Raw genomic sequence first — 20,636 nt, 5'->3', positions numbered from 1 at the left:
AGGTGATCTGGCCTAAGCTCTCTTGCCCCATTTCCATTTCTTCCAGCTTATGAAAGTGGGTGATGATTTTAGCCAGAACTTCGGTGATGTTCAACTTACCTCAAAGAATGAATAATACGACGACTATGGTTGAAATTTCAACATTGAGAAAATGAGAGCTCTGTCAAGCCCCAGACGTCAGATTTCTTGATGCAGAGGTCACTGACAAAAAGTTTCTCATTACTTGGTTCTGTGAAGCAACTAAAGCATTCATCCAGTCCATGTAGAAAGCCCAAATTCTCCAAATGCCATTAAATCGAAGACCAACAGGAATTCTGCAAGGACAGAGTCTCTATTCTTTGCCATATTTAAACCATCCTACTATACTACTAGGGTGAGAATTTATCCAATTGCTAAAAGAAAAGAAAGAATAATCTCAAGAAGAGAGAGATTCCATAATCTTTCTGAGTAATCTCAGTACTTAAGTCCCCTCCCTCTTCAAAATTTTGTCCTGTATCTACCTATCTGAAATTCCTCTAGCTGCAGCTTAAATCTATGATTAAGAGAGAGAACAGTTTTTCTGAGCTGAGTCTTTTCTAAAGACTGAAGAAGATTTTTGAAGTCTAAGATTATGAAATTTATAGATACCAACAAGTGGTGATTTTAAAATAATTTAACTATATATACATATATATATATGTATGTGTATATATATATACATACATATACATATACATACATATATATATATATATATATATATATATATATATATATATATATATATATATGGTAACAGCCCTTCACCTCCAGGCAAGTCAAGAGAGAAATGTAGGGAAAATAGATTTGGATCCTGAGATCCAGGTTCAAGTCTCAGTTCCGTTGTGGACCAGCCATGTGGCCTTTGGCCAGGGCCGCCATTTCGCCAAGCTTGTCCCTTATCTGTAACTTAATAATACCTAGTCCCCTTACTAAATGGTTGTTTTTATATGTTTGTTGAGAATAAAAAAAATGTTATCAAAGGTATTGCAAACTGTAAATGTCCTTTTTCTGTCATTTCCTTTTGTAAGCACTCCATCACTTAGTGTAGTTATCTAGCTACTTTTCCTTCAACAAACATGTATCTCCCAAGAAACTTTGCTTCTCGAGTTTCCTGCTTTGTTTTCTTTATCCTTTTTAGATGCCACATCTGGACATGACACTTTTCTCAGCTATGCCTAATAGAATGATAATATTCGTAGTTCTCTTGTTAGCTCCCTATTAACTCACTCAGCATTGCAGACTTGTTCAGCTTGAGGTCCACGGTGACCCCTGAGGTCTGTTCTGCTGGGTAGGCCTAGCTACTCATCTCCCTATGCTTTATGCATTCGTGTGCCCTTGTACTTATTAAATATCTCCCTCTTATAGATGAGCAGTCTTCTTTACTGCAGTCACTTGGATATGCCCTTTGCCAGCTTCATCATTCCTGCCTCACTTCTTTTTCCCCCAGTCCTTTAGAATTAGTATCTTCTGAAGCTCTCCTAAATTGTAGAGCCAGTATTGGACATAATTGGCTAGTGCTGAACGCAGTGGGAGGAGTCGTCCTTAATCACTATCCTCCACATTATCTGTCACCCAAAGGCTTATTTGTTATCTGTGCAAGTAGTCACAGGAAACCCGTCAGTTCCCCTCCCCTTGGTATCAGGCCAGCATTCAGCCTTTGGGCAGATTGTGCCACAGTCATTTGACAAGTGACTAATTGCTGCTCTCCCCCTCCTGAAAATACCATCCCAGCCGGTCTAAAATCCGTCCCTCTGTGTCATGCCTGAATAGTGGTGACTCCAGGTGTTTCCTTCAGCAGCTCTCGGTGGCACGGAGAGTGGCTGGCAGGTGTTTTCTGTAGGAGGCGGTGGCCTCGTTGATGATGCAGAAATTGCAGAACAGTTTCCCAGGCCCTCATAGCTTCAGTACTTGGGGCTTTGACTCTTTTTTTTTTTTTTTTTTTTTTTTTTTTAATTTATTTTTGGCTGTGTTGGGTCTTTGTTTCTGTGCGAGGGCTTTCTCTAGTTGCGGCAAGCGGGGGCCACTCTTCATCGCGGTGCGCGGGCCTCTCACTATCGCGGCCTCTCTTGTTGCGGAGCACAGGCTCCAGACGCGCAGGCTCAGTAGTTGTGGCTCATGGGCCTAGTTGCTCCGCAGCATGTGGGATCTTCCCAGACCAGGGCTCGAACCCGTGTCCCCTGCATCGGCAGGCAGATTCTCAACCACTGCGCCACCAGGGAAGCCCGGGGCTTTGACTCTTAACATGCAGGCTGCCCTGTCCTGTGGGGTTCATCCTTTTGCAAGGTCGGCAAGCAGGTGTAGCTGCTCCTCTGCAAAGTGGCCCCCGCCGTGACTGGCATCCTTTTTGGAAACTAGTCATCTAGCATCGTCTCCTATAAAGTTTTACCACAGCTGGGAATGTAAATAACCAGTTTACAGCGCATTTGGTTCATGGTTTCGTTTGAGCAACAGGTCAGGATTAGAAGTTTAGACAGATTCAGACTGTCCCAAATTCTCAGATGCCCCGTTGCCTCTTCTCCTCTGTTTATATGACGAATCATGCATATGTGTGTGTGCCCTCTCCTCCTTTTCAAAATTCATGTCCTGTAAACCCTAGTGTTCAGAGCAGCACTGTTTACCACAGCCAAGACATGAAGCAACCTAAGTGTCCATTGACAGAGGAATGGATAGAGAAGATGTATATTACACAATTGAATATTAGCCATAAAAAAGAATGCAGCAACATGGACGGACCTAGAGATTATCATACTAAGTGAAGTAGGTCAGACAAAGACAAATACCATATGATATCACTTATATGTGGAATCTTATAAAATGATACAAGTGAACTTATTTACAAAACAGGAAGAGACTCACAGACAAAGAAAACAAGTTTACGGTTACCAAAGGGGAAAGGGTAGGGAGGGATAAATTAGGAGTTTGGGATTAACAGATACACACTACTATATATAAACTAGATAAACAACAAGGACCTACTGTATAGCACAGGTAATCTATATTCAATATCTTGTAATAACCTGTAATGGAAAAGAATCTGAAAAGGGATATATATATATATATATATATATATATATATATATATATATATATATATATATATATATATAAACTGAATCACTTTGCTGTACACTTGAAACTAACACAACATTGTAAATCAACTCTACTTTGATTAAAAAAAAAATTTTTTTTAATTCATGTCCTGGAATGACCAAACGAATCAAAGGTTGGTCCATTTTTAGGAAAGGGGAAATGTCCTATACTTTATGTAAGAAAGAAAGCTAGTGTCTCTTCATGTGGAATCCAGGAACACCCTGATTAAATTCTTAGTGCTTCCAGTTTAGCCATACTCACAGCTAATCTCACTTTTTTCTACAGATAGAAAAGTAGCAGATACTGCGCTTGTCATTTCCTAACATATCTATTGCTCGTCTCTTTTTGTTCCATATTATTGGCTTCTTACACAATTCCTGGGGAGAGATTTAATTTGCCATGTGTACAACTAAATTGCAGCGTATTGAATTAACATGAAATCTCCAGGATAATGAAACCACTCAGTTCCCCTTTGAAAGTATGAAGCTGACAACTTCATTTCAGTTGTTTTGTAATTAAAGCCACTCAGAGATTATTTGGGGAAGTGTGTATGTGCAGGTCCCTCCGGGGAGGGGGCCACAGAGGAAGGAGGAGACAACCCATTGTGGAGTGGGAAGAGTTGAGGGGCTAATGCAGTAGCTCTTAAGCTCTAGGGAACGTGAGAGCCCTTTGGGGGTTTGTTAAAATACACATTTCTGGGGCTCTAGGAGATGGGATGTGAGCCAAGGAATCATTATTTACATCAAGACTTGCAGGTGACCAAAGTTTATGGCTGCATAAACACTGCTCTGATGCCTTCCCTTTCTTGATCTTGACTGTGTGAAGCTGGATTTTGATGAAGTCATAACAATATGATAATTCCCCTGGATTCGAGCAGTTCTCAATGGATGTGCACACTTGGGGGAGATTTTTGCCAACATACACAACTCAGGCACCACCCCAACTCTGTTAAATTAAAATCTCTGGAATTAGGGCCTAAGGATGTGTATTTTTAAAGCTCCCAGGTGATCCTCCTGTGACAATCGAATTAGGGGGCAGGTGAACAAACTAAAGTGCTCACCTTCGTGCTGTGAGTTGTACACAGTAAAGAAGGAAGAACCACCAATGGATTAGTCATTTGTTTTTGCTTTTCCATTGTTCCCAAATCTAATCAATTGTTAAGTAGGGCTGTCCTTGATTATAACCATTAGTGAACAAAAGTGTGCTGGCATTTCACACCTGGGAGCTAGTGTCAGCTGCCCTGTTCACGGATAAAACCAATAATCAGGGTCTGTGGTCACAGATAAAACCAATAATTGGGGTCTATGGATAATTAAGCATTTATCCTTTTAAGAATACACCTGTAAACAGACGCATACTCTGTAGATTTAATTATTTCTTGCGGTAAAAATAAAGCAACATCCAGTTTTAAATAGAGTATGGGTAAAATACACTATCTTTGTGCATAACTCTCCCTGCATTTAAAACAGATGGCTAATTTGTCATTTATTTGACAGTTTCCTTCATCAAATATTGCATGCCTACAATGGCCAGGGACTATTCTAAGTAGGGAGAATATAGTAGTGAACAAAACAGACAAAAATTTCAGCCCTCATGGAGCTTACATTTAAACTGGGGGAGACAGATGATAAACAAGATAAAGAAATTAAATATATAGTGTGCTTTGTAAATACTAAAGAGAATCCCTCTGTGCAATAAATATCTTACTGAGAGTCTACTGTATTCTGGCATTGTTAAGTATACAAAGATATCCCTGCCTTCAAAGAGTTTTATCATCTAGTACAAAACCTATTAAATGCCTCTCAGGGAAATAATGGTAGTAATTTAATTTACATAGGAAGGAAAGAGCTTCAGAAACCATATATGCTGTATACTTTACTCTTGCCTTTGATGTTTCTAAGCCTTGTCCATAACGCTCCCTTTTATGGAGTACATACATTATGACTAAAAGCAGCATAGCTATTTCGTAAAACATGGGGGAAAGATTTGTAAATTAACAGACTATGCAATTTACTTTGTTTTCTCATGGTTAATTATTTCTATTTTGACCAAACTTTTAGTCTTTGAAAGCCCCAGGGTTTTGAATACCGATGTTACCGTATCAAGATACTTATTGATGAGAAATGTAAAATATGAGCAGTCAAATGTACCTCTGGTACAGTGGCTTTTAGGGTCTGAGTCAGGGCCACGGCATCACCTGGGAACAAGTTAGAAGTGCAAATTCTCATGTACCCCACCCCACCCAAGCTCCCGAATCAGAATCTCTGGGTTGAAGCCCCACAATCTATATCTTAACATGCTGATGAGGAAGAATGGCTTGAGTCATTCAAACACACGTTACTCACTTGTGGATACCAATCAAGGCAGGTGAAGCAAGCATGTGATTATCCAAGATGAGAGGTGAGTACATTAGACACTAATTTGTTGTTTTTCACTTAATTGGCATCTGCTTCAGACACTAACCAGGGTTGAGGCTTGAGACATCTCCACATCTGGGCTACAAATGTGTATGAGGTAGGTATAGCTGGGTGAAAAAAATCTGCAAACTAAAGGTTAGATCTTGTCGCTAAGTAACAAATAGCTGCAAACCTGTCATATGCTTTTAAAGTATCCCAAAGGCTGCACTCTTGGTATTTCAGAAGCTTCTCTGGGTTGATGGTCCCTGTGTTGATAATGCATTTGCTGTTAACCTGGGTCTCTGGTGTTACTGTCCGTGGGCTTGTCTGCCTCTATCTTTATGTGTCTTTCCCTGCTTTTGTCTTTTTGGTTCACCTTTCCACTTTTAGTCTCTTTTCCATAACAGAGACCTACTATTATTTTGTTCTTATTGATTCATCAATAATATACTGCACTTATGGAAGAGTTTTGCTTTCCCTTAATTTTATTTATTTATTTTTTTGGCGTCGCCCCGCGGCAGGTGGGATCCTAGTTCCCCAACCAGGGATTGCACCCGCGTACCCTGCAGTGGAAGCGGGGAGTCTTAACCACTGGACCGCCAGGGAAGTCCCATTCCCTTAATTTTCAAAGCAAACAAATGGGATATCTGTTATCAAGAGGTAAAAACTAAATGAGATAGCATTGCTTTTAAAGTTATGTTGCCCTTTGAGGTTTTGTGAGGGGTCTTTTCTTTCCCCTTCTCCCTAGATAGAAAAATCTTTGGGGGAAAATTGTTAGAGGGATTATTAGAGTATGGCTAGTCATTTTTTAAGTTATATTTTCTATGAAGTTTGAACCTGGTTCCTCCTTCTTAGTTTCAGAAATAAAGGAGATGGTTATATTTAATCGGAAGTGTTAAGACCCACTTAGTGTGGAAAACCCTCAGGATCACCTTTGCCCCGTGTCCTATTCCTCCCCCCACACTCTGTTCCCCTCTCTCTAGTCTTTGCAAAGCCTCAGGGAGTGATACGGCCTTCTTTCAGGTCATCTATTTTTGCTTTGTTTTTGTGGGTGTGTTTTCATTAAAGTATAACACGCGTACAAAAAAAGGCACAGGTCATAAATATACATCGGGTTGGGTTTTCCCAAAGTGAACTTCCCATGTCATCGCTTCCCAGATCAAGAACTGGAACTTGACCAGCATCTAGACACCATTCCTCCTACATGTCCGCCCACCCAGTCACCTCCCACTCCTCCCCAAGTGAACACAATCCTGAATCCTAAGTCATACACTCATTTTGCCTATTTGGGGGCTTTGTGTAAGTGGAATCATCCCATATGTATTACTCTGTGTCTGGTGTCCTTAAGTCAACATTATGTTGGGGAGATTCATCCGTGTGTTGCAAGTAAGTAGCATTCGTTTATTTTCATTGCTGTATTATATTTCCATTGTGAGAACACACCACAATTTGTTTATCCACTCTACTGTTGATGAGCATTTGGAGTATTTCCAGTTTGGAGATAATACAGGTTCTTGCACATGTCCTTTGGTACATGTATATATGCACTTCTTTTCAGTATATACCTAAGAGTGAAATTGCTTGCATAGGATTTATACATATTCAACTTTAGCAGAGACTGTGAACCAGTTTGCCAAAGTGGTTGTAACAAGTACCCACCTGCAGTGTATGAGAGTGCTAGTTGCTTCCCATCCTTTCTAGCACTTGATATTGTCTTTTTAATTTTAGCTGTTCTGGTAGGCATATAGTGGTCCCTCTTTGTGGCTTTAATTTACATTTTCTTGATAACTGATAATGTTGAGCACCGATGTTTAATGGTTTTTGGATATCCTCTTTTGTGAAATTCCTTTCCAGATCTTTGCCCGTTTTTCTGTTGGGTTGTCTGTCTGGTTAATTTGTAGAAGTTAGTTATGTATGGATAGGAGCCCCTTGTTGGATGTATGTTTTACATATATTCTCTTTGTCTTTTGATGAATGGTTCTTAATTTTAATGGGGTTCAATCATTTCCTTTACAATCCTATTAAGGAAACCTCTGCCTCTGTCATAAAGATGTTCTTCCATGTTACACTCCAGAATCTTTAGATCTACATTTAAATATACAGCCCATCTGGAATTGATTTTTATGTAAGGTTTGAGGTGGAGTTCAAGATTCATTTTCAGATGTGTGTACATGTGTGTGTGTATATATATATGTACGTGTGTGTGTGTATATATATTGTACATGTATGTGTGCACACACGTATATAAAATCTCTGGACCATTAGGGTTTTATTTTTTGTTGTATTTTGTTTTGGTTTTTTGCTTAGTTTTTTATAATGAACTTTTCTATTTTAGAATAGTTTTTGATTTGCAGAAAAGTTGCAAAGATAGTACAGAGAGTTCGCATGTACGCTTTACCCGTTTTTTCCTGTTCTCATCATCTTATGTCGCTGTAATACATTTGTCATAGCTAAGGAATCAATGTTGATGCATTCTTATTAACTAAAGTCCATACTTTATTCAGAGCAGGACCATTAGATTTTGACCAGTGGAAGTGCTAGTGAGGCATGCTTGGAGACCACATCCTGTTAACTAAACCTTCAGTAACAAAGTCCCCTGGAGTGACCTGTCTTTGGTCTCAGCCTAAGCTGGAAAACTCAGCGGGGCTCAAGTGGTGTGAACGTAGGTCCCATGAGATCACTGGGAAGGAAGTATGGAAATCTTGCAGTTAAAGGCCCTCTAGGTTTGTTGTTAGCTTAAACTCTCATCTCTAGTTTATTTAAAATTCTGCCTGAGTTTTAAAGGTACAATGAGTAGTCTTCTCCTTGAGTCCTACAGGACTTTAGTTTTGTAATTTCTAACCAAAGTTTAAAATACATTGGTGATGAACAGTTTTTTATTTTTAATCACCATGCCTAATATTACATCCCCAGGACTTACTTATAACTAGAAGTTTGTACCTTTTGAACCCTCTTTGGCCATTTCACCCACCCTCAAGCCTCCACCTTTGACAACTACTCTGTATCTAGGAGTTTGGTTTTCTAATTTTTTGAGGAACTTCCATACTGTTTTCCATAGTGGCTGCACCAATTTACATTCCTACCAACAGTACACAAGGGTTCCCTTTTCTCCACATCTTCGCTCACACTTGTTATTTCTTATCTTTTTGATAATAGCTATTCTAACAGGTGTGAGGTCTCATTATAGTTTAGATTTGCATTTCCTTGATGATTAGTCATGTTGAGCATCTTTTCATATACCTGTTGGCCATCTGTATGTCTTCTTTGGGAAAATGTCTATTCAAATTTTCTACCCAATTCTTTTATTCGGATTGTTTGCTTTTCTTGTTACTAAGTTGTATGAGTTCTTTATATATTTAGGATATTAACTCCTTATCAGATACATGATTTGCACATATTTTCTCCTGTTCAGTAGGTTGCCTTTTTATTTTGTTGATGGTTTCCTTTGCTACACAGAAGCTTTTTGGTTTGATGTAGTCCTTCTTGTTTATTTTTGCTTTTGTTGCCTTTGCTTTTGGTGTCAAATCCAAAAAATCACTGTCAAGGAGCTTACTTGCCTATGTTTTCTTCTAGGAGTTTTACGGTTTCAGGTCTTACATTCAAGTCTTTAATTCATTATGAGTTAACTTTTGTGTATGTTGTAAGGTAATGGTCCAGGTTAATCTGATAAACAGCTTTGTAGAGAGTCAATGTTACTGATAGATGCCATGGGGAAGGAGACCTCAAGGTGCCCCTTTGGCCTTGGAACGGAGTGTATAGAGAGCTGTATGCCTGATCTAGTCTTGTCTCCCCTCTTCAGCTCGGGCCTGGGGAGTGTCACCGTGACCCTTAGTTCTGAGGAAGGGAGGACAGAGAGCCATTGATACTCCCAGACCCTTTACTGCCAGCTTCCCCCTACCACTTGCCTCTTCTAGACTTCACCGTAACAAACTTCAGCGGTGCTAGCATACTTCAAAGTGTCCCTGACTGTCTTAACTATTTTTACTTTTCAACTTAAAGTGCAGAATAAGCCCCAGTCACCATCTTTCACTTTGACAGCAGACCTTTAAATTAAAGCGAGAAAGCAAGGAAGGCCAGCCAGCCCCATTAATATTTTATGAAATATTCATTGTTCTTTAACCTGGCCATAACCCCTGTCCTGGACGACGCTTTGATAGCTGACATACTGACCCCAGGGATGCACACACGCACACGCGTCCTTTTGTCTCTGTCCTGCTTCTCCTCAGTACTATGAGCTCCCGACACTCTGCCAGCCCTGTTGTCTTCACCAGTGCCAGAAGTTCACCGAAAGAAGAACTGCATCCTGCCACCTCCTCGCAGCTCGTTCCTTCCTTCTCATCCTCCTCCTCCTCCTCCGGTCCTAGGACTTTCTACCCTCGCCAGGGCGCTACTAGCAAGTACCTAATTGGATGGAAGAAACCCGAAGGAACCATAAACTCTGTGGGATTTATGGACACAAGAAAGTAAGGATTCTTTTGCTTCTCTTGCTGGGTATCTTGCTTTTAACATGACAGAGAAGAGAAAAGCTTGGGGCAATTGCCTGCAAGAGAGGAGGCCGGGCTAGGGGCTGGGAAGAGGGTGGTTTGGTAGGGAGATTTTTTTTTTTTTTTTCCTAAGTGAAACTTGTCTTAAATTGTTCCTCTGCCACATTCCTTAAATAAGATAGATTGCAAAACATTCAGATTTGAGAATCTTAAGTCTCCTAGAAAAGAGTATGTCTGAAGAACAAACTTCAGAATAATCGCCCCTCTGGTGCTAAGACCACACTTGTCCCTTTGATGCTATTAATCACAGCCTTCCCGTGTAATTCCTAAATGGTCCAGGAGGCACCAGGGGGACTCTTAGAAAGTAAGTGACCACCTCTGAACATAAAGAACTTTTTGACAAAGTAGTACAGCAAAAAATAAATGATTCAGTCAATGACTTTGTTTTTGTTTGTACAAAGATTGCATTTGGGATTCATACCCTGTGGGCTTTAATTAATAAGTCTGTTGCTAATTTTGGCTTAGTGGAGTTAATAGTTTCCTGTGAAAGAGTGATTTGTTCTTCAGGCTTTTTATTTTGTATTTCAAATTGGTCTTGTTTCTCTAACAAGCATTTATCTGAGTAGATTCTAATGTAATTGAACAGAAGTGATTCTCCTTTTCTCTCCTTTAATAGCTCTCCATTGACTTACCTCTTTCAGAGCCCATCGTACCCTTGAGTCAACCTTGTCGACTTAATTTCTACCCTCTCTTCCCCTTCTTTCAAGGCGTCATCAGAGTGATGGCAATGAAATAGCCCACACCAGGCTGCGTGCCTCAACCAGGGACCTCCGGGCATCCCCAAAGCCAACCTCCAAGTCCACCATTGAGGAGGATCTCAAGAAACTCATCAATCTGGAAAGCCCAACTCCTGAATCCCAGAAGAACTTTAAGGTACAGGGTAGAACTTGGGGTAAATAGCAGTTAGAGAGAGACCGAATAGGGCAGTTGCACCCTCCAGGAAGTGGTGGTTCCTGGCTCCTCTTCATCAGACCCCACTTCCCACCATCACCTAACTGTCCCAGTAATTGGTTCACATGTTTTCCAAATGCTCTGTCCCTGCAGCCACATCTCATGAGTCGGGTTTATATTAACCTGTCCCTACCCCCATGGCATGTTTTCTTCCAGTGTATCCTACGTACAGTGCACAAGCTACGCTTTCTTGACATTATTACTCAGATGACATTGCTTCTGAGAACTCTGCAGAGACACCCATGGCTCCCTTGTCAGGCAGAAAGTTTTCTGAAAGGGCTTTAGTGCCTTCTGTCCGAAGGGTCCCCGTCCTCCTTCCACAGTAGCCCCCAGTGTGTTTCCTGCCCTGTGTGTGTCCACAGCACCCTGCACTCCGGCCTTGCCTCTGCCCCCTGCCCCTGGCCAGGCAGACCTACCAGCCATATACTGCATGCTGTTTAGTCCAGCAAACTAAGTCTGCACGTTTACCTTCAGAACTTTCCAGATTCTCTTCACTTCGTAAAACCTTCTCTCCACTCTCAGAATTCCAGACTAGAAATGCCTTCTCTGGAACCCAGCCACCCTCCCATCAAGTCCCGAGAACTTGCTCAGAGTTGGTGGGTATGTTGGTGGCCAGACTTTTGCATGAACACGAGGAAGGGTTTGTTCTGCTCACCTCAGCTTGGAGGACCCTTGGAGCCCACCTAAGGCTCTCTACTTTCTTGTCCTCTAAAGAGTGCAGTCTCACGCTCCCAGGCTCAGAGCTAGTGTTGGCTTAGCTGGGCCCCAAGGTATTTCACTCCAAGCGTTAGGGATTCCTGTCTGCAGTGTACCGGGTGGCCCCAAGAGAAGGGAGTCCACCCCCTAGAAGGTCATGGCTACAAACTTTAATGTTTTCTGTTCTCTGTGTTCTTAGTTAAATGATTTGTAGTCTCTCTGAAGTGACTAGAAAGCTTAATTTAAGAAGACCTTTGAGAACTGATTGAAAATGGAAGCTGACATATTTCCTTAACCACTCACCATCCTCAAACTGTGATCAGAGGGTGAGAGACATGCCCAGCTGGATGAGCTGTGTGGTCTTGTCTCATCCAGGCTTTCTCGTCGCCATTCTAGTGTATGTGCACACGTACATGCCTCTGCGTATGCGTGTGTCACACGTGTGTGTGCGTCTTCCTTCAGACAGGTCAGATATACCTCCTAAACTTACAAATCAACATTTACAGAGATGAAATGTGCTCCAAAGACCATTCTGGAGTTTTGCTGAGAAATCAGTGAGTTATTAACATAAACATTAACATCATAAATCATTTTAAAGACTTGCCATTCTGGATTTCTGTAATTTCTAGTTTATAAGCCAGCACTTAACAGTTCTGACTCATCACCCAGGGCACAAGTGGTTTCCTTAGCAACCTTGCAAAAGATAGTACTTGAAACTTCTTTCTTTATCCATCAAAAACCAAAGAGGTATATTAAAATTTTTAACTACCAGTTTCAAAATAAAAATTATTTCAGATTTTTCCTTTGAGGTTAGAGGAAAATAAAACCTGCCCTGAAAGGAATCTTTCCACCAATTCTTAGTTTAACATTCTTGGAAAGGAGCAAGCTCAGAGCTTTCATCCTTTTGATTTACTCATGCAGTGGAAATAATTGAAAGCAAATGTCTGTCTTGCCCTTACTCAGGCCTTGGCTTTTATTTCCAAAGTGAATTACTTTAACATTCCTATTTGAAATAGGAATGCACATTCTTTATGTTGTGACTATATTACCGTGAGACCCTCTGCAAAGAAAATGCTTCTGCTGGCTAAACTATTATGGTGAAAAGGCTGGAAGCAGGAGCTGGAAACATGCTCTGTTTTCTCTCTCGTTTCATCCTTTTTGGTTTGGTTTCAGATGAGTTCAGCTAAGTAGCTCTGCGTGTCTTGTGAGACTCATCATCTGAATGGCCGTGCCTCTGCTGTGTCCGTAAGGCTGACATGCCCTTGAGAGGTCTTCCAGGCCATGCCTGGCTCAAGGCTCCGAGCCACTGCATCAGGCTTCAGGGTACAAGGAGTAGCCTGCTTTGGGCTGTGATACTTGGAACCCACTCACGCCACATTGGCTTTCTCAGATAGCAAGTGCTACCAGTGAGCCATCATGAATATCAAATGACGGGGTTATTCCCCAGCTCGTTTGCCAGCAGAGTGAGATACCCCGGCTCGTTTGCCAGCAGAGTGAGATATCTGCTGCAGGACGTGGCAGGGCTCTGCTGGGCAGGCTGGAGCTGAGAGGTGGGTGGCTGCAGGGCCCCGAGCAGCTGCTGTGGAACTCGTATCTCAAGGAAAAGGGCAGAGCTGTTAACATTCTAAGAAACCTCATTGGCAGGCAGAGCTGGGATCACTGTATTCTCCCCGAGGGCTGCATGCGTCTGGCAAGTGAACAGACAGTAAGTAGTGCAAACTGAGAGCCTTGCTCTCCAGCCAGTACTCTCAGATACAGACCAAAGGAAGAGGCTTCATGCGGCTCTAGTGTTTAGGAAGAGCCAATACTTGCTTATTGCAAGTGCGGGTAACCCGTTCCACTGAGAGCTGGGAGGGGTGAAAAGAGTGAGGAGGGGAAGGAGACGGACCTGAAGCAAGATGCCACCTCTCTAGGCCTTGCTTCTCAGCCTTGAAACAAAAGACCAGACTAGATCAATGGTGCCCAAATGATTTTAAAGTTCAGGAACCCTTTTTTTCCTAATACAGTTACACATGGCAGCCCGATATGTATAACTAAGAAAGCAGAACTTCTCCGATGGGAGGGGTGGGGTGCCTTGGGCTCTTGGGTCCCACCTGAACATCTCCTCTCCGCAGGCAGTGATGCTGGGAGGAACCCTTAGGGCTCCTTGGAACACAGTTGAAATCCCCCTTCCTGATGCTCTCTAAAATCCCTTCCAAGTCTACCACCCACTGTATTGTGGTTCTTTCCCAGGGTCTGGCAGCATAGGGCAGCACCACTCAGCAATCTCAGGTATGACCTGCAAGGAAGACAGAGGTTGCCCTAGGGGACTGGATAGGTGCACATACCTTTAAGACTGGAGTTGAAGAGGGCTGGGGTCAGGAGCCATCCCAACGTGCTTGGCCCAGGCTAGGTCCTGCTATTTTTTAACGGGTAGAAAGCATCTAGGCAGATTGCTTCCTTCCGTCTCCTCCCCTGCCTCCCTTTAGTGCAGGATGTTATAACTTTGAATAAATCTCACTGCTCAAAGGATCTCTTCAAGGTAGCTGTTTACTACCTTGAAGTATATTAACATTTCCCAAAGAGGCTGAAACTAGAACTGGTGGAAAATCTCTCTCCTGCAAAACCATCAGGGTGGGGATATTCACTGGAAAAGGAAATCCCTTTGCCAAACCCAGATGTGCTAAAAATGATTGAGAGCAGTTTTTTTTTTTTTCCTGAAACATTTATATTAACATATTTCCATACATATTTCCATACAAATACAAATATAAGATTTTTAGGAATTTCATGTAATGTCTGAAACATTTATATTAACATATTTCCATACAAATAACCCAATGAAAGTTTAGTATTAGTTGTTTTGTTTGTTTTTTTATACTGCAGGTTCTTATTAGGCATCAATTTTATACATATCAGTGTATACATGTCAATCCCAATCGCCCAATTCAGCACACCACCATCCCCACCTCACCGCAGTTTTCCCCCCTTGGTGTCCATATGTCCATTCTCTACATCTGTGTCTCAACTTCTGCCCTGCAAACTGGCTCATCTGTACCATTTTTCTAGGTTCCACATACATGCATTAATATATGATATTTGTTTTTCTCTTTCTGACTTACTTCACTCTGTATGACAGTCTCTAGATCCATCCACGTCTCAACAAATGACTCAATTTCGTTCCTTTTCATGGCTGAGTAATATTCCATTGTATATATGTACCACAACTTCTTTATCCATTCGTCTGTTGATGGGCATTTAGGTTGCTTCCATGACCTGGCTATTGTAAATAGTGCTGCAATGAACATTCGGGTGCATGTGTCTTTTTGAATTACGGTTTTCTCTGGGTATATGCCCAGTAGTGGGATTGCTGGGGCATATGGTAATTCTATTTTTAGTTTTTTAAGGAACCTCCATATTGTTCTCCATAGTGGCTGTATCAATTTACATTCCCACCAACAGTGCAAGAGGGTTCCCTTTTCTCCACACCCTCTCCAGCATTTGTTGTTTGTAGATTTTCTGATTATGCCCATTCTAACAGGAGTGAGGTGATACCTCATTGTAGTTTTGATTTGCATTTCTCTAATAATTAGTGATGTTGAGCAGCTTTTCATGTGCTTCGTGGCCATCTGTATGTCTTCTTTGGAGAAATGTCTATTTAGGTCTTCTGCCCATTTTTGGATTGGGGTGTTTGTTTCTTTGATATTGAGCTGAATGAGCTGTTTATATATTTTGGAGATTAATCCTTTGTCCGTTGATTCATTTGCAAATATTTTCTCCCATTCTGAGGGTTGTCTTTTCGTCTTGTTTATGGTTTCCTTTGCTGTGCAAAAGCTTTGAAGTTTCATTAGGTCCCACTTGTTTATTTTTGTTTTTATTTCCATTACTCTAGGAGGTGGATCAAAAAAGATCTTGCTGTGATTTATGTCAAAGAGTGTTCTTCCTATGTTTTCCTCTAAGAGTTTTATAGTGTCCAGTCTTATATTTAGGTCTCTAATCCATTTTGAGTTTATTTTTGTGTATGGTGTTAGGGAGTATTCTAATTTCATTCTTTTACATGTAGCTGTCCAGTTTTCCCAGCACCACTTATTGAAGAGACTGTCTTTTCTCCATTGTATATCTTTGCCTCCTTTGTCATAGATTAGTTGACCATAGGTGCATGGGTTAATCTCTGGGCTTTCTATCTTGTTCCATTGATCTATGTTTCTGTTTTTGTGCCAGTACCATATTGTCTTGATTACTGTAGCTTTGTAGTATAGTCTGAAGTCAGGGAGTCTGATTCCTCCAGCTCCATTTTTTTGCCTCAAGACTGCTTTGGCTATTCGGGGTCTTTTGTGTCTCCATACAAATTTTAAGATGATTTGTTCTAGTTCTGTAAAAAATGCCATTGGTAATTTGATAGGGATTGCATTGAATCTGTAGATTGCTTTGGGTAGTATACTCATTTTCACAATGTTGATTCTTCCAATCCAAGAACATGGTATATCTCTCCATCTGTTGGTATCATCTTTAATTTCTTTCATCAGTGTTTTATAATTTTCTGCATACAGGTCTTTTGTCTCCCTAGGTAGGTTTATTCCTAGGTATTTTATTCTTTTTGTTGCAATGGTAAATGGGAGTATTTCCATAATTTCTCTTTCAGATTTTTCATCATTAGTGTATAGGAATGCAAGAGATTTCTGTGCATTAATTTTGTATCCTGCAACTTTACCATATTCATTAATTAGCTCTAGCAGTTTTCTGGTGGCAGTTTTAGGATTCTCTATGTATAGTATCATGTCATCCGCAAACAGTGACAGTTTTACTTCCTCTTTTCCAATTTGGATTCCTTTTATTTCTTTTTCTTCTCTGATTGCCGTGGCTAGGACTTCCAGAACTATGTTGAATAATAGTGGTGAGAATGGACATCCTTGTCTCGTTCCTGATCTTAGAGGAAATGCTTTCAGTTTTTCACCGTTGAGAATGATGTTTGCTGTGGGTTTGTCATATATGGCCTTTATTATGTTGAGGTAGGTTCCCTCTATGCCCACTTTCTGGAGAGTTTTTATCATAAATGGGTGTTGAATTTTGTCAAAAGCTTTTTCTGCATCTATTGAGATGATCATATGGTTTTTATTCTTCAGTTTGTTAATATGGTGTATCACATTGATTGATTTGCGTATATTGAAGAATCCTTGCATCCCTGGGATAAATCCCACTTGATCGTGGTGTATGATCCTTTTAATGTGTTGTTGGATTCTGTTTGCTAGTATTTTGTTGAGGATTTTTGCATCTATATTCATCAGTGATATTGGTCTGTAATTTTCTTTTTTTGTAGTGTCTTTGTCTGGTTTTGGTATCAGGGTGATGGTGGCCTCATAGAATGAGTTTGGGAGTGTTCCTTCCTCTGCAATTTTTTGGAAGAGTTTGAGAAGGATGGGTGTTAGCTCTTCTCTAAATGTTTGATAGAATTCACCTGTGAAGCCATCTGGTCCTGGACTTTTGTTTGTTGGAAGATTTTTAATCACAGTTTCAATTTCATTACTTGTGATTGGTCTGTTCATATTTTCTGTTTCTTCCTGATTCAGTCTTGGAAGGTTATACCTTTCTAAGAATTTGTCCATTTCTTCCAGGTTGTCCATTTTATTGGCATAAAGTTGCTTATAGTAGTCTCTTAGGATGCTTTGTATTTCTGCGGTGTCTGTTGTAACTTCTCCTTTTTCATTTCTGATTTTATTGATTTGAGTCCTCTCCCTCTTTTTCTTGATGAGTCTGGCTAATGGCTTATCAATTTTGTTTATCTTCTCAAAGAACCAACTTTTAGTTTTATTGATCTTTGCTATTGTTTTCTTTGTTTCTATCTCATTTATTTCTGCTCTGATCTTTATGATTTCTTTCCTTCTGCTAACTTTGGGTTTTGTTTGTTCTTCTTTCTCTAGTTTCTTTAGGTGTAAGGTTAGATTGTTTACTTGAGATTTTTCTTGTTTCTTTAGGTAGGCTTGTATAGCTATAAACTTCCCTCTTAGAACCGCTTTTGCTGCATCCCATAGGTTTTGGGTCGTCGTGTTTTCATTGTCATTTGTCTCTAGGTATTTTTTGATTTCCTCTTTGATTTCTTCAGTGATCTCTTGGTTATTTAGTAACGTATTGTTTAGCCTCCATGTGTTTGTGTTTTTTACATTTTTTTCCCTGTAATTCATTTCTAATCTCATAGCGTTGTGGTCAGAAAAGATGCTTGGTATGATTTCAATTTTCTTAAATTTACTGAGGCTTGATTTGTGACCCAAGATGTGATCTATCCTGGAGAATGTTCCGTGCGCACTTGAGAAGAACGTGTAATCTGCTGTTTTTGGATGGAATGTCCTATAAATATCAATTAAATCTATCTGGTCTATTGTGTCATTTAAAGCTTCTGTTTCCTTATTTATTTTCATTTTGGATGATCTGTCCATTGGTGTAAGTGAAGTGTTAAAGTCCCCCACTATTATTGTGTTACTGTCGATTTCCTCTTTTATAGCTGTTAGCAGTTGCCTTATGTATTGAGGTGCTCCTATGTTGGGTGCATATGTATTTATAATTGTTATATCTTCTTCTTGGATTGATCCCTGGATCATTATGTAGTGTCCTTCCTTGTCTCTTGTAACATTCTTTATTTTAAAGTCTATTTTATCTGATATGAGTATAGCTACTTCAGCTTTCTTTTGATTTCCATTTGCATGGAATATCTTTTTCCATCCCCTAACTTTCAGTCTGTATGTGTCCCTAGGTCTAAAGTGGGTCTCTTGTAGACAGCATATATATGGGTCCTGTTTTTGTATCCATTCAGCCAGTCTATGTCTTTTGGTTGGGGCGTTTAATCCATTCACGTTTAAGGTAATTATCGATATGTATGTTCCTATGACCATTTTCTTAATTGTTTTGGGTTTTTTTTTGTAGGTCCTTTTCTTCTCTTGTGTTTCCCACTTAGAGAAGTTCCTTTAGCATTTGTTGTAGAGCTGGTTTGGTGGTGCTGAATTCTCTTAGCTTTTGCTTGTCTGTAAAGCTTTTGATTTCTCCATCAAATCTAAATGAGATCCTTGCCGGGTAGAGTAATCTTGGTTGTAGGTTCTTCCCTTTCATCACTTTAAGTATATCATGCCACTCCCTTCTGGCTTGCAGAGTTTCTGCTGAGAAATCAGCTGTTAACCTTATGGGAGTTCCCTTGTATGTTATTTGTCGTTTTTCCCTTGCTGCTTTCAATAATTTTTCTTTGTCTCTAATTTTTGCCACTTTGATTACTATGTGTCTCGGCGTGTTTCTCCTTGGGTTTATTCTGTATGGGACTCTCTGCGCTTCCTGGACTTGGGTGGCTATTTCCTTTCCCATGTTAGGGAAGTTTTCGACTATAATCTCTTCAAATATTTTCTCTGGTCCTTTCTCTCTCTCTTCTCCTTCTGGGACCCCTATAATGCGAATGTTGTTGTGTTTAATGTTGTCCCAGAGGTCTCTTAGGCTGTCTTCATTTCTTTTCATTCTTTTTTCTTTAGTCTGTTCCGCAGCAGTGAATTCCACCATTCTGTCTTCCAGGTCACTTATCCGTTCTTCTGCCTCAGTTATTCTGCTATTGATTCCTTCTAGTGTAGTTTTCATTTCAGTTATTGTATTGGTCATCTCTGTTTGTTTGTTCTTTAATTCTTCTAGGTCTTTGTTAATCATTTCTTGCATCTTCTCAATCTTTGCCTCCATTCTTATTCCGAGGTCCTGGATCATCTTCACTATCATTATTCTGAATTCTTTCTCTGGAAGGTTGCCTATCTCCACTTCATTTAGTTGTTTTTCTGGGGTTTTTTCTTGTTCCTTCATCTGGTACATAGCCCTCTGCCTTTTCATCTTGTCTGTCTTTCTGTAACTGTGGTTTTTGGTCCACAGGCTGCAGGATTGTAGTTTTTCTTGCTTCTGCTCTCTGCCCTCTGGTGGTTGAGGCTATCTGAGAGGCTTGATGGTAGGCTCTGGTGGTGGGTAGAGCTGACTGTTGTTGTGGCGGTCAGAGCTCAGTAAAACCTTAATCGAGAGCAGTTTTTGAATAGAGAGATCTGAAATCTGGTCTAGTAGGCAGGAGCCTTATATGACAATTCTAGAACCTTGCAGGTGGAGGGAGATGATCTGCTTTTTTTTTTTTTTTTTTTTTTTAATTTACAACTAGCAAGCCATTTAACCTCTCTAATGCCCACTCTTCTGTGTGAAGTGAGAAGGGAAATCATTTCCATACCAAGTCCCCTCCCACTTAAAGACTCACAAAGCATTTATCACAGCAGCTTAGTTTTCAAGGTAAGCACATAGGTACTTTGGGCTTAACTCATTGTGAATTTTAAAAAGTGAACACAGTTGGCTACACCTGGGGCTCATTTACAATGCATTTGATTAATAATTTTTTCATATTTACGCTGCAACTGTGCATACCACACTGTGGGTAGCTTTGACTTGATTAACCCTTGGCTTGTTGGACCGGAAGCATGGTAGACCTCAGAACCCATGAATGAGTCCAAGCATCAGCTCTGTTCTCAGCCTCCTAGATGGAGGCATTGCCATATCATTATCTCTCTGTCCCTTCAAAGTGTCATGGAAAGTTTCACAGTGGCTTCCTGCCAGCAGTAACTCAGCCCTCCTACTCACATCCTCACCTGTTCTCCACATTGTTCTCCCTGCCAATGTGAACCATTAACTAAGAGGAACTGAATAAGGATAACTCTGTTAATGGACCACATACTCTGTTGGCTTGCAGGATGCTGGATATTTCAATATTGTTAACGTGTCTGTTTTTTCTCCATGAATGGAATTCTCAGAAGCTTGCTATTTGTAGGAAAATCTCAAATAAAAATCAAATCTGGTCACAAAGGCAAAAGACATTAACAAGAGATACAGCTATCTGGAGCTTTTGTCATTTATACATAACTGTATTAATACTTGTCACTTATAAAGATGACTTCCCTATTTTTATTTC

General features: G+C 40.4%; 1 protein-coding gene across 8 annotated transcripts in view; it reads left to right on the top strand.

Annotated features, from left to right (window-relative positions):
* The window catches only part of SIPA1L1 (signal induced proliferation associated 1 like 1), a 383,378-nt gene that overhangs the window by 342,784 nt on the left and 19,958 nt on the right, over nucleotides 1-20,636 (top strand). For all 8 annotated transcript variants that reach the window (XM_082451505.1, XM_082451510.1, XM_082451509.1 and 5 more), the window contains 2 exons: nucleotides 9,734-9,970; nucleotides 10,759-10,924. In XM_082451505.1, the coding sequence (XP_082307631.1) occupies nucleotides 9,734-9,970; nucleotides 10,759-10,924 (403 nt within the window). The remainder of the gene's footprint in view (nucleotides 1-9,733; nucleotides 9,971-10,758; nucleotides 10,925-20,636) is intronic.

The sequence above is a fragment of the Balaenoptera physalus genome (assembly GCF_965194825.1).
Source record: "Balaenoptera physalus genome assembly, chromosome: 2".
In the NCBI taxonomy this organism is placed as follows: Eukaryota; Metazoa; Chordata; class Mammalia; order Artiodactyla; family Balaenopteridae; genus Balaenoptera; species Balaenoptera physalus.
Note: the sequence above shows the minus strand (reverse complement) of the source record. Positions and strands in the feature narration are given on the sequence as shown.